Raw genomic sequence first — 13,936 nt, forward strand, 5'->3', positions numbered from 1 at the left:
CACCTGGCTCCTGGCTTCGGATCAGCGAGATGTGCCGGCCACAGCGGCCATTGGAGGGTGAACCAACGGCAAAAAGGAAGACCTTTCTCTCTGTCTCTGTCTCTCTCTCACTATCCACTCTGCCTGTCCAAAAAAAAAAAAAATTACTACAACAGTCCAGATTAAAAAAAATAAGGGCCTAAACTATGCAGAATCAGTGAGGAGGGGATAGATTTCAGACAGTGTTATAAAGGTGGAATCTATCAGATTAATTAAATGCGGAAGAATTAAGGAGAGTAAAGAGTTTAGAATAACTCAAATTACTGGACAATATTGTGAACTATGGTTCTATTAACCAATACACAAATAAAAGAAGTGGACTGAATTCAGTGTGAGTGGCTTTGAAATGTTCTTTATTTATTTGAGAGGCAGAAAGAAAGCTTCCATTTTCTGGTTCATTCCCTAAATGCCTGTAATGGCCAGGGCTGGGGCCAAAGTTGGGAGCCAGGAATTCAAACCAAGTCTCTCATCTGAGTAGCAGGAAGCCAGTTACTTGAGTCACCACCGCTGACACCCAGGTCTGCATTAGCAGGAAGTTAGAGTCAGGAGCTGGAGTTAGATATTAAACCCAGGTATCATAACATGGGAGGGGGGCACCGTAACTGGCAACTCAACCACTAAGCTAAAAAGTGGTTTCTAAAGACACTGAATTTGAGATTTCAAGGTGATGTCCAGAGAATAGCTTGACATTGCTTTTCCCTGCTTCTTCTACCTGTGACTTGATTTTTTTCAAGTCTGTTTTGCTGGCTCCTTTACTTCTGTCCACCTGATTAGGTATTAGTTGCTCCCCTCAATTCCTTCATGGATCCTTTTTTAAATAATCTCTCCAGGCACTTCGCCTACCATCACCATCTTACCCTCACTTATATGAATTCAAGACTTTATTATCTTCCTTTTTGAATACACTACAGGTATCTCAAATGAAACTTCCTAAAAGCTAAAAGCAGGGACAACTGGATATCCACATGAAAGAGAAATAGATCCCCTTTGCCCCATGACCTGACAAAATAAACAAAAATTAACTCAAAATGATCAAAGATCTGAAAAGCTAACACCATAGAACTGTTCTTAGAAAAAAATACAGGCCGGTGCCGTGGCTCAACAGGCTAATCCTCCCCCTTGCGGCGCCGGCACACCGGGTTCTAGTCCCGGTCGGGGCGCCAGATTCTGTCCTGGTTGCCCCTCTTCCAGGCCCGGGAAGGTAGTGGAGGATGGCCCAAGTCCTTGGGCCCTGCACCCGCATGGAAGACCAGGAGAAGCACCTGGCTCTTGGCTTCAGATCAACACAATGCGCTGGCCGCAGCGGCCATTGGATGATGAACCAACAGCAAAAAGGAAGACCTTTCTGTCTGTCTCTTTCTCACTATCCACTCTGCCTGTAAAAAAAAAAAAATACAGGTGCAAACGTTTGTAATCAATTAGGCAATGGCTTCTTTTTTTATTTAATTTTTTTCAAATTTTAATTAGTTTTTAATCAATTCAATGTGCTTTGTAGATACAATTCTAATAACATAATGATATTCCCTTCTTCCTTCCCCCTTCTCTTGCTGCTACCCTGGGAAAGCAGTAGAAGATAGCCCAAGTCCTTGGGCCCCTGCACCCGCGTGGGAGACCTGGAAGAAGCTCCTGGTTCCCGGCTACAGATCAGTGCAGCTCCAGGCATTGCGGCCAATTGGGGAGTGAACCAGCAGATGGAAGACTCTCTCTGTCTCTCTCTCTCTGCCTCTCCTCTTTCTGTGTAAGTCTGACTTTCAAATAAATAAATCTTTTAAAAAAAAGTAGAAGCGATTCAAATGGCAATCAACTGACAAATGAATAAACAAAATGTGATATTATCATACAACAGAATATATACACTACCACATAGACAAATCTTGAAACAACATATTGTGTGATTCCACCTATAACAAATGTCCAGAATTGGCAAATCCATAGACAGCACATTAGCAGATGCGTGGGCCTAGGGGCAGGGGTAGTATAGAGAATGACAGCTGTTGTGTGGATTGTGGGGCTTCTTTTTGGAGTAATGGCAATGTTCTACAACCAAACAGAGCAATGGTTGCACAACCTTATGAATATACTAAAAGCCATTGAATTATATTCTTTATAACGGTGACATTTATCGCAATTTCAAAGCATTAATTGTAAGCTGGAACAGTCACATTAATCATGAAAAGAATAGTATGCATTATATCATTAAATATCAAAAAAAGAATTAACAAGTATTACGGAATCTTTGTTTCTGAATAACTTGAAAGATATAGGCTAAATTATTTTTTAAACTGTATTGTTTATGCCCATTATACAACCCATATTGATTAATAAAGCAGCTCTGCTCAAATACATTTATGTGTGTGTAGTAAAGATAGATATAGATACTCTTGCCTTGTAATCCTTAAGGTACTAAATAAATGTTTCTATAACAGTATTAGCAGGGAGTCAGTCAACTTATTCTTAATTAAATTTTCTACTATTTTTAAAACATGATGTCTATTTTGAAATGAGATTTGCTGTGTAATGTAGGACTCAGAAGACCTTGTTTACAGTCCTGGTTCCACTGATTTGTAATGTGGCTGTGCATAAGTCTCTTAACTTGACTCTCGACTTCTTCATTGTGGGGATAACAGTATCTTTTGCTTAACGCAATGTGCTTTTCTGCCCACTTTCTGGCTTTTAAAGATGTCTATGATAAGTAAACAGTCTTGGTGATAAAAAACCTCAACCTATGTATAGGCTTTTAGCATAGTGGTTGGGACTCCAGTTGGGATGTCCATGTCTCATATCCAAGTGCCTGGGTTAGATTCCCGACTTCCTGTCAATGAGGACCCTGGGAGGCAGCAAGTCGATCAAGTAGTTGGGTACCTGCTGCCCATGTGGGAGACTTCAGTTGATTTCCCAGCTCCTGGTTTTGGGCCTGGCTGTCACAGACATAAGAGGAGTGACGCTGCAGATGGCAGCTATGTCTCTCTGGTTTTTGAATATAAATAAATAAACAAAACATTTCTACCTCTTTTAATGGTATGAGCTAAACAAATAAAACCTTACCCCTCTGTGAAGAAGCTAGGGAAGGCACAAAGATGGTATGGTACATAGAAGTAAATGGCTTAGGGCTGATCCTGGTGACAGTACACAGCGGAACACTGGGTTTATGATCTCTGCTTACATAAGGAGTTCCGGGGATAGAAATACTCCTTACCTTTTCTTTTGTGATTTTTAAGAGAAATGGTGATGGGACAGCCTATAGCTGGATCCTCCTGAGCAAAGAAAACCCGTCCAGTGGCCATATTAACATTTTTTCCCCAAGATTTTATGTATGGATAAAAGACGAGTGACAGAGAGAGCGGAAGACAGACAGAGATATCTTCCATCTGCTAGTTCATCCCCAAATGCCCGCAATAGGCCCGCAATAGCCAAGCTGAAGCCAGGAGTCAGAAACTCCTGGATCTCCAACATAGGTGGCATGAGCCCAAGCACTTGGTCCTTCATCTACTACCTCCCAGGTATATTAACAGGAAGCTCGATTAGAAGTACAGAGCAGTTGGAACTCGACCAGCACTCCAATATGGGATGAAAGCATCCTAAATGGCAGCTTAACCTATTTTGCCACAGTGCCTGACACCATATTAATGTTCTTAATACATAAATATGACTTAAATTTAAAAGCATTTCATTAAATTTGTAGCAATCTCATTTCAAGTACATAAACTGTGGTGACTGAAAAAATATGCTTATTTTTCCTTCCTATAAATAACTATATAAAAAAGAACAAAAAATAAACTGGCAGAGATATTAAAAGTGTATTTATTTTATTTACCAATTCTTTTAGTTTGTGATGGTGTGTTTTCAGCAGTTCTTGCCTAAAATATAAATATGAATTTAAGTTAGAATTTTTTGATATAAGGCAATTATCACAATTTGAAAAGCTAATCATTAATTTGAAATAAATTTGCTTTATTCTAATTCAAAATACGAATACTTATAAGATGCATAAGACTGATAGAACTAGAAAGATTTTCAAAGACTACCTAATCCAATCTGTTTTCATCTTAAAAACAAGAAGCTGAAGCCCAGGGAGATTAAATAACTTTATAGAGGCATTACAGTAATGGTAGGTCCACTGTGGCAACTCTAGGTCTCCTACTATAGTTCAGGGTTCTTTTCACACGTTAACTGATTCCTTAGCCACACCAGTTCCTCCTACCAATTTAGATTTTTGAGATTTTAAATACTGTCTGAAAAAAAGGTTAAAACTATTTATGAGCACAAAGCACATTATACAAAAATGTAATTTCACAAATATTTTCAGATTAAGAAAAACTCTTCAAGTTCTCCCTCTTAAAGTGTAATATATCATAATTTACAATCCCATACTATGAATTTTTACATGAAGAAATAATTCCAAAACAAATGACATATCTGGAAATATGTATTATACAATATGGAGCTTACCAGAGACTCCTCAAGTGAATGAGTTAAATGAATATTGTTTATATATTCTTGTCCTTTCTCTTCTAATAGATATTTACACCTAAAGAATTAAACAAGATTAAACCTTAGTTGTTGATAAATTAGTAAAGCCTACGTAAATATAAAAATCCCCATTATATTAATTCCATTAACTTGGTCTTAAGTCACAAATAAATGTCACCCAATTCCCTATCCAACTGTCATTTTAAGAAAAAAAAGTTCCTTTTCTATGTTACTATGCTAAGTTAGCTGTCAAAAAATCAACTTTGAGAACTTTCAACTTTTAAGCAAGTTACTAAATTAGCACTTCTATTTTTTTAAAAGTTGTAGTTAAGATTTAAAAAAAAACAAAGAAAGGAAGGAAGAGGGAGAGAAGAAGGGAGTACCATTGTTCTTAGAATTGTATCTTTGAAATCTGTAAAAAAAAAACCAAAATCTAAAAAATTTATTATTTCAATTTCTTTGAAAAAAATTAAGCTTTATTTTTATTTTTTAAAATGACTTAGTTCTTTCTATTCAAATTTATTTATTTTCATTTTATCTGAAAGATAAAATAGGTAAAATAGATAAAATAGAGAGATCTATCTGATGCTTAACTCTCCGAATTCCAAGGTTGGGCCAGGCCAAAGCCAAGAGCCTAGAACTGCATATGGGTCTCCCAACATGGTTGGCAGGGACCCAAGTACTTAAGCCATCATCTTGCTGCCTTCCCAGGGTGTACTTGAGCAGGAAGCTGGATCAGAAGCAAAGTAGTTGGGACTCTAACTAGGCACTCCAATATGGGATATGGGTGTCTCAAATAGCAACTTGACCAGTTCACCAAATACCTGCCCCTTAACAGATCTTATTTAGAGGATTATTCAATTGGATGTTTTAAAAATAATTACTTATGCTTTTCAAACTTTCCTTTTAAGGCTGTTTAAGGCTAAGTTTTCTTTTCAAATGATCACTCTGAAGTTGTATTACTTGGAAGATCAGAAATTCACATCACTTGTATACAAACTGAAAAGATGACAAAGGGACATTTAAGGTATGTCATCATCCTAAGATGCCACTGATTGTAAGAAGCATGATTATTACCGTTGTAACTAAAACTGCTGCCAATTAAATTATGATCCACCACCAAATATGTCCTGATTTCAGAGATCTTAAAATAGGAACAACTTTATCTTAGAATCAATGAGATTCATTAATATTTCCTAAGGGCTGATGGCTTCTTAAAGAATCTCCATGGCAACATAGGCTCTCTTGTGCCCAAGATGAAAGAACCTACTTCCAAAAACAACAAAAAAATGTACATTTCCTAATTTGGTGTTTAGAAGTGGAATAATCTGGATGTCATAGATATGATACCTAAGGAATCAATGTTTTGGTCACCAGAGAAGGTATAGGTGGGTTTTTTGCCCTGTAAAAAGTAGGTGACCCCATTTTTATATCCTTGGTGCAAACTTTGAGCCAGAGTAAAAGCAAGAATAGTTGAGGTGAAAAGTAACTCAAGTCTTCCCATTACATGCTGCCCTTCCTGCCTGCTACTGAATGAACAATTAAATATCTTACCCTGGATACCACTTAGCATGTTGTTCCCAAGGGTCTTCATTGGGCTTCCAATCAGTTAGCCCTCCTCCACAGTGAAAGCACTTTACTTTATCACCTTCACCTAAGAAAACACACAAGGAAAAATACACATATTTGTGCATATTAGAATTTCACACAAAAATACCCATTTTAATACCTGAATGTTAGCCACATCTAAATTACATGAAGAAAAAAAATCATCACTTAAAAGAAGATACTCAAATTCACATCTAAGTAATAGATTCAATCTGAGGTATTTTATAGAAGACAAAAATAAAACTGCCCAATTTTTATGTTGAAAACTATAATTGTTAACATTATTTTCAATGTATATCATTTGGGCCACCATTATTACATCAAACTGTGAAACTTCAAAATAAGTTATGTTCTAAGTATTAATAAAGTTAGACACAAAGAAATTATACATTTCTCTAAGGTTATGCTACAGGACAGTAAACATGTCTTCAAGATTACTATGATACTCTATAAATAAAATACTTCAAAATAACTGATATATTTGTTTTGGGCTCTATTTAATCATTAAATAAATGGGTCAGATACGCTATGATTTTTTTTTTTTAAATATCCCTGGAAACCATCACACTGATGGCCCTTGCCAGTATGTCTACAGCAGTCCACTTGAAAAGCACTCATTTAAAACAATAAGGCGGGGCTGGTATAGTGGGTAAAGCTGCCGCCAGCAATGCCAGCATCCCATATGGGCGCTGGTTCTAGTCCCGGCTGCTCCACTTTCGATCCAGCTCTCTGCTATGGCCTGGGAAAGCAATAGAAGATGGCCCAGGTCCCTGGGCCCCTGCACCCGCATGGGAGATCTGGAGGAAGCTCCTGGCTCCTGACTTCGGATCAACACAGCTCTGGCTGTTGCGACCAACTGGGGAGTGAACCAGCGGATGGAAGATCTCTCCCTCTCTCTCTCTCTGGCTCTCCTTCTCTCTCTGTATAACTCTTTCAAATAAATAAATAAATCTTTAAAAAAAAAATAAGGTATGGGGCCGGCGCTATGGCATAGCGGGTAAAGCCACCACCTGCAGTGCCAACTTTCCATATGGGCACCTGTTTAAGCTCCGGCTGCTCCACTTCCGATCCCGCTCTCTGCTATGGCCTGGGAAAGCAGTAGAAGATGGCCCAAGTCCTTGGGCCCCTGCACCCACATAGGAGACCCGAAAGAATCTCCTGGCTCCTGATTTCAAATCGGCACAGCTCTGGCCGTTGCAGCCAACTGGGGAGTGAACCATCGGATGGAAGACCTCTCTCTCTCTCTCTGCCTCTCCTTTTCTCTCTGTGTAACTCTGACTTTCAAATAAATAAATATTTAAAAAAAAACATAAGGCATGATACATAGCAGCTTCCAAATACAACATCTACAAGATAAACAAGACTCATAGTTGTCTTCTTTACATATTCAGTAGTTACATTAACAGAATCAATATAAAAGTTCACAGAATAATTCTGATTTAATTAATAATGCCAGCTTACATCTAAGTCTTTACCAATTCAGGGGACTACAGGCATATATTTACTTTTAAGAAGCCCTGGGATAGTGGGAAAGTTATTTACTGGTTTTATAATAAAGTTTACCTAAAGCATAAAATCCAGCTCTTGCAAGCTGCTCCTTGTTAACTGAGTATATCCACGTCCCAAAAGAAATGATCCGTGCTTCATAATCTGCCATGGCTGGATTTCTTGGAGGATTTGTTGAATTTGGAAAATTCCTATCAGAACTCACAACATCAGATTCACTTCGAATATTAACGTTCCGGCCCAAAACAAAGAAGCAATTAGGAAAGTGTCGCCTATGTTCCGACCAGGCACGATCACAAGGTTCCCAATTTTTCAGTTTTCCACCACAACAAAAGCATTGCACTTGATCATCAATACCTGTGTAGTAGAGCCCAGCACTAGCTAACTCTCTGGGGGTTAGATGGGCATAATCTGGCCAGTTCTGAAAGGACTTTAATCTAGCTTCTTCACTACACATGGCAGGGTTCCTCGGGTATATGGTGTCTGATATATCTACAACCTGTCCAGTTCTCAAAAGATAGTCTGCGTGAGTCTCAGATGGTCTGTCTAAAGCAAAATGATTTCTGTTTCCCAGGTAGTTTTCACCTTTGTATTGACCATTCTGGACACCAGGATTTGTAGATTGTGCAGCACTATTTTCAAAATAAAAGCCGTTGATAAATCTGCAATTTGGGGATACTTTCCTGTGTCTTCCAACTGCTGAGTCTCCATATTGCCATCTATCTACTGCTGCATGACAACTAAAGCATCGCACAGTGTCTCCTTCACCAGTATAAAGAAAACCTGCTCGTGCCAGTGTTGACGCTGAAACAGGACTACTACTTGGAAAATTAGCAAAAGTTTTTAATCTATTAAACTCTTCTACAAATTCTTCATCTTTATTGATGTCTGCAGGTACACAAGTTTTAGATCCTTCAAAACTGTTAAAAGTCATCTTCTCTTGAAAATAGGACTTGTCCACCTTTTCTAAAAAGAGAACATTACATTAGGAAATCCAAAACGTGAAACATAGGCAATATACTTTCGATATTAGAAACTAACCAATTATCCACCGAAGACACAATGATAATTAAACAAACTCCAAGAACCATTCTAAATTCTAAATAGTATAGCTCTATATTATCACATAATTCACGTCACAAAGTAAAATCTGGCACTTTTGTTTTCTCTTTCTGAGGAAAGTACTATTTAAGTAGTAGAACAGAGCTATTAATTTTTAAGAGCTTATTTTACATAAATGTGGAAACTATGTGACGTAGAATATATTATAACTGTTAGCCATATAAAATCATTAATTAGGGAAGACATGAAAGAAGCATAAAATATGTAGATTCTTAAAGTCTATGCATAATTGTTATAATGAATCATTATACATTCAAGGTATCAAAGTTCAGTTTAAAAAATGTATGTTCAGAATGTTAATGAATTAATTTCTATATGCCTTTGGTTAGCAAAAAGTAGCTTTTACTGACAATACTCTTTCTTACATATGCTTTAAGAACATCCAATGTTTTTGACTTTGATCATAAACAACGAATACATTTTTTGTTAGAACTGATTACTCTAGATATATAAAAGCACTTCAAAAGGTTCATGGAAAAGAGGAATTAAAAATCAGCTGGTGTGGGTATTTGGCTTAGGGGTTAAGCCACCAGTTAGGATGCCACATCCCACATCAGAGTACCTGGATTTGTGTCCCAGCTCCAGCTCCTTGTTCTAGCTTCCTGCCATTGCAGACCTTAGGAGACAGCTCAAGTATCTGGGTCCCTGTCCCTCAGGTGGGAGACCTGGATTGACATCCTGGCTCCCTGTTGGGGACTCCTCAGCCACTGCAGGCATTTGGGGAGTAAACTAGCAAGTGGAAGCTCTATCTACCTTGCTTTCATTGTATTTCAAATAATTAAATAAACAAATAATTTAAAATAAAAGTTTATTTTAGTGCAAAAAATTTAAATCCATGTATAGTTTTTTCATAACACACATTTTTCCAATAATTTTTTGAAGACCCCACGTATGAGCATATACTACTGCCCTCTAGAGGGTGGCTCAGGAAAAATCCCAAATATCCACAGACCTTACTTGCAGAGTTTTGCTATCAATTTTCCTTTGTCAAACAATCTGCTCAAATGTCACAAAAGTCCTGTTTCAGTCTAACCATAGCTTCCAAATTATAGCTGTGTGATACTTAACTCAGATAAAATACTAAAAGGAACTGGTTAGATTATGAAAAGGGTGGCATGAAAAACAATGCTACCAATGCTGCATTAATAAGAGTTGCTCCAGGCAAAACAGAATATGTTGTCACTCTAGCTATGGGGAAAACCTGGCTCTCCTGAATCTCCCACAGCATCAGAATTATCTGATACTGTGATCAGTCTATGCTTGCCAAATGCAAAATAAAAGAATGGTCACAACTCTTGTCTCTACTTAATATGTGCATTGATTTCCTGGGGAGAATTATCCAAGTCTTTTGGCATTGTGTTGGCACAATATGTCTTAGAACATCATATCTCTTGCTGTAATATTCAACACAAGGTTTCTCTCTTCCAAGCTGCTAACAAACTACAGTCTTTCCTGGCCTTGTCAATTTACAGTGGTATTAATTCACATATACTTCAAGAGCTGATTTATATACAACAACTTTTAGAATATAATCTCTTGGGGCCAGTGCTGTGGCACAGCGAGTGAAGCTGCCCCCTGCAGTGCCGGAATTCCCATATGGGCGCCAATTCAAGTCCCAGCTGCTCCACTTCCCATCCAGCTCTCTTATATGGCCTGGAAAAGCAGTAGAAGACAGCCCAAGGTTTTGGGCCCCTTCACCCGTGGGAGACCTAGAAGAAGCTCTTGGCTTTCGATCGGCGTAGCTCTGCCACCAACTGGGGAGTGAACCAGCAGATGAAGACTTCTCTCTGTCTCTCCTTCTCTGTGTGGACCTCTGACTTTCAAATTAAATAAATAAATGCTTAAAAAAAGAATATACTCTCCATGACTTCTGATTAATTATCACTTCCCAGATTTCTGAAAACAATCTGATATTAGCTTTAAGGCTCTTTGTTGAATTAGCATAATAAGCTGGATGACCAAAAAAGTTAAGGTTCAAAGAAAAAATCTACTGCAAGACTAAAGGAAGACGGAGACTGGGTTTAGAAAGAAGGCGTGTCAAGGCAAACTTCCAGTTTAAAACTTTGGGATTTTAGTTAATTACAAATTCGTTATGAGCCAACATTACATCATTGCTAAAAAAAAAAAAACTTACAGCAACTTCAGGCTGTGTTAGAGTCCAGATATGTAATATCCAGATCCAATTCAGCTACATACTGAGTATTATTTCCAGTTACAAACACATTTGAGAAGGGATATTAACAAAGTTTAATGTCCTTAGAGAGCAATCAGGGAGATGAAAACTATAACATTTGAGGAATAGTTGGAAGAACTGAGGATATTTGTCCCAAATGGGAAAAACATGTGAGGGGAATGGTGGAGAAGACAGAATAACTACCTTAAGATATCTAACACACTATCATGTAAAAAACAGACCCAAAGTCTGTGTAGCTTGTGGGCAGAATTAAGGCCAATAAATATAATTATAACCAGATCTTAACACTATACAAGGATGAACTTTACAACAGTCAATAGCTGTGCAGAATAAATTGTCTTCTCTTGTAGATCTGAGTTTCTCCTTCCAATAAGAGGAAATTTGGTATGAACTAGGGGGCCAGATTAAACATTGCCAAATCTGTAATTATCTTCAAGAATTAATGCTCAATACCAGCCAACACATATGGAAATTATCTTCTCTAACATGACAGGCTTTATTTTTCAGGTCAATCAAAACAGGCAGAAGTGTAAAATCAAAGATTTATTCTCATTTCAAAATGGTGGATACTTTGTGAGATTCAAGTAGTCACCCCATTTCAGATAATACTATTAGATAAAACCCCATCATTCAACCCAAGCAAGAGAATCTATTTGAAGCTTTCAAGAAAAGACTTCATCTTCCCAAGAGTTATTTCTATGCTAATGGCTTATATTTCACTGTTTTGAAAAGCAGATATTTATTCAGAAATACTTAACTGAACACTACACATCATACACATCAGAGTGTGAGCTTTTGGAGAAGGGTGAGAAAACAATTACCAGAGAGATTAAGAGTGAAACAGAGAAAGATGACTGACAAAAGACCGAAACTTTAAGGTTGGAGAAAGGCACAAAAAGAGATGGGAAAGGGTAGAAAACAAATTGGGATGTAAATGAAATGAAAGTGGGGAAAATGACTTATAGAAAATATATACAGAATAAGAACTGTGAATATAGAAGAAAACAAAGTAGGAATATTGGAGAAGTGTGATAAAAAGACTTTGGATGTGAAAGGGTCTGAGTTTATTCAAGTATGCTGAGATAATTTAAGGCTTCTCTATGAAAGCATAGTCAGGCTTTGTACTGGATAAGCATAGATAGATAGGCAGGAGAAAAGACTTCAAAAAAAGCTTTAGGGTAAGGGAGCTAGGCAGTCAGGAATCAGAAATATAGCACTATGGAAACCAACAGTGGCAGAAAGCAAGGGTTGCAAGCAATGGCTCCTGGCTTCGGATTGGCCCAGCTCCAGCTGTTGCAGCCATTTGGGGAGTGAACCAGCAGATGGAAGAGCTCTCTTTCTCTGTCTCCCCTCTCTCTGTAACTCTGCCTCTCAAATAAATAAATCTTATAAAAAATAAAGTATAGACCGCTGGTATCTGCATATAATACAAAAGTTTCTATTTCCTTCAGCTTTTTATCATTAAAGTTTCCTTTTAAAACGATTTATTTATTTCAAAGAGAGAAAGTTTTTCCACCCACTGGTTCACTCCTCTAAATGACTGCAATAGCCAGGGCTGGACCAAGCTGATCTCTCACATGGGTAGCAAGAGACCCAGGTTCTTGGGTGGCCATCTTCTGCTGCCTTCCAGGTGCATTAGCTGGAAGCTGGATCAGAAGCAGAGTAGCTGGGACCTGAACCAGTGCTCCAATATGGGACGCTTCCTGCCCCTATTAAAGTTTTGAAACTTTAGAAAAAGGGATATTTGAATGGGAGAGAAGATATAAAATGAGATGTCCACCAGACTGCCACTGCTTGAAAACATATGGACATTAATTTAATAAATTGGAAAAATATATTAAGATTACAAGTGATGTTTTTCTCCCAAATGTCCTTAATAATACTGACACCTAAAATCAGGTAGGCACCACTCACCTGGGCCATGTGCCACCTGGGGTGCCAGCAAGGAGCAAATAGGCAGATGTGCTGGTAAACATTGGCCACTATTCCCCCTCTTCCCAAGTTGCCAAGGCTCAAAGGACGGGAGCAGCATGCTGACTTTATGGCTCTGGAAACCTGTCACTCCAGAGAACAGCAGTTGACCTCAATTCCCAGACCTGAGCTGCCTTTACAGATGCATGTGGCTACAGCCTGGCAGCACACATATGTGAGCGGGGGGCCCCAACTCGTGAGGGACAGCCCCCGTTAAGTGTGATAGGTGGCACTGGACATGGAGTTGCCAGGGTATCTTAGAAGTGAAAAGCAGGATTGGTGCTAAATTTCATCAACCAGAAAGAACAAAACTTGGAAATTTTGAAAAGTTTTACAAATTTTTATATATTGATATTCTAGCAGGCTGTGTAGACATCTGGGGAGACTTATACCTATAAATAATGATAATTATCATAAAGCTATTTTAATTGTCAGCTCAGAATTTTATACAAAAGAACCACCAAGGGGCTGGCACTGTGGCGTAGTGGGTAAAGCCACTGCCTATAGTGCCAGCATCCCATATGGGCACCTGTTCAAGTCCTGGCTCCACTTCTGATCCAGCTCTCTGCTATGTCTTGAGAAAGCAGTGGAAGATGGCCCAAGTCCTTGGGCCCCTGCACCCATGTGGGAGACCTGGGAGAGGCTCCTGGCTCCTGGCTTCAGATTGGTACAGCTCCAGCTGTTGCAGCCAATTGGGGAGTGAACCAGTAGATGGACGACCTCTCTCTCTCTGTCTCCCTCCCTCCCTCCCTCCCTCTCCTTCTCTATGTAACTCTGACTGAAATAAATATTTTTAAAAACACACAAAAGAACCACCAAGCAACAGTGCCTATAGTACAAGCATGCAGAGAAGAAAAACGTTTAACTGACATGTTGTGTTCTGTCAAACATTTTAAAAAGGCCATATACAGTCATTGGTATGCCCCAAGACCTCAGCTCTGTGTCTTACTATATTATAGACATGGATGCCCTCACAGAAATTCATTGTAGGTTCATCTTTTTTTTTCCTTTTTTTTTAACTTTTAT

General features: G+C 38.4%; 1 protein-coding gene across 7 annotated transcripts in view; it reads right to left on the reverse strand.

Moving 5' to 3' along the window:
• The window catches only part of XIAP (X-linked inhibitor of apoptosis), a 106,728-nt gene that overhangs the window by 73,101 nt on the left and 19,691 nt on the right, over positions 1 to 13,936 (reverse strand). For 6 of the 7 annotated variants that reach the window (XM_062183336.1, XM_062183334.1, XM_062183333.1 and 3 more), the window contains 4 exons: positions 7,681 to 8,589; positions 6,064 to 6,163; positions 4,489 to 4,567; positions 3,854 to 3,896 (listed from right to left, as the gene is read on the reverse strand). In XM_062183336.1, coding sequence (XP_062039320.1) covers positions 3,854 to 3,896; positions 4,489 to 4,567; positions 6,064 to 6,163; positions 7,681 to 8,557 — 1,099 coding nt within the window. In that variant the 5' untranslated portion in view covers positions 8,558 to 8,589. The remainder of the gene's footprint in view (positions 1 to 3,853; positions 3,897 to 4,488; positions 4,568 to 6,063; positions 6,164 to 7,680; positions 8,590 to 13,936) is intronic. The other variant, XM_062183338.1, reaches the window with a different exon arrangement.

This window comes from Lepus europaeus, chromosome X (assembly GCF_033115175.1).
Source record: "Lepus europaeus isolate LE1 chromosome X, mLepTim1.pri, whole genome shotgun sequence".
NCBI classification, from domain to species: Eukaryota; Metazoa; Chordata; class Mammalia; order Lagomorpha; family Leporidae; genus Lepus; species Lepus europaeus.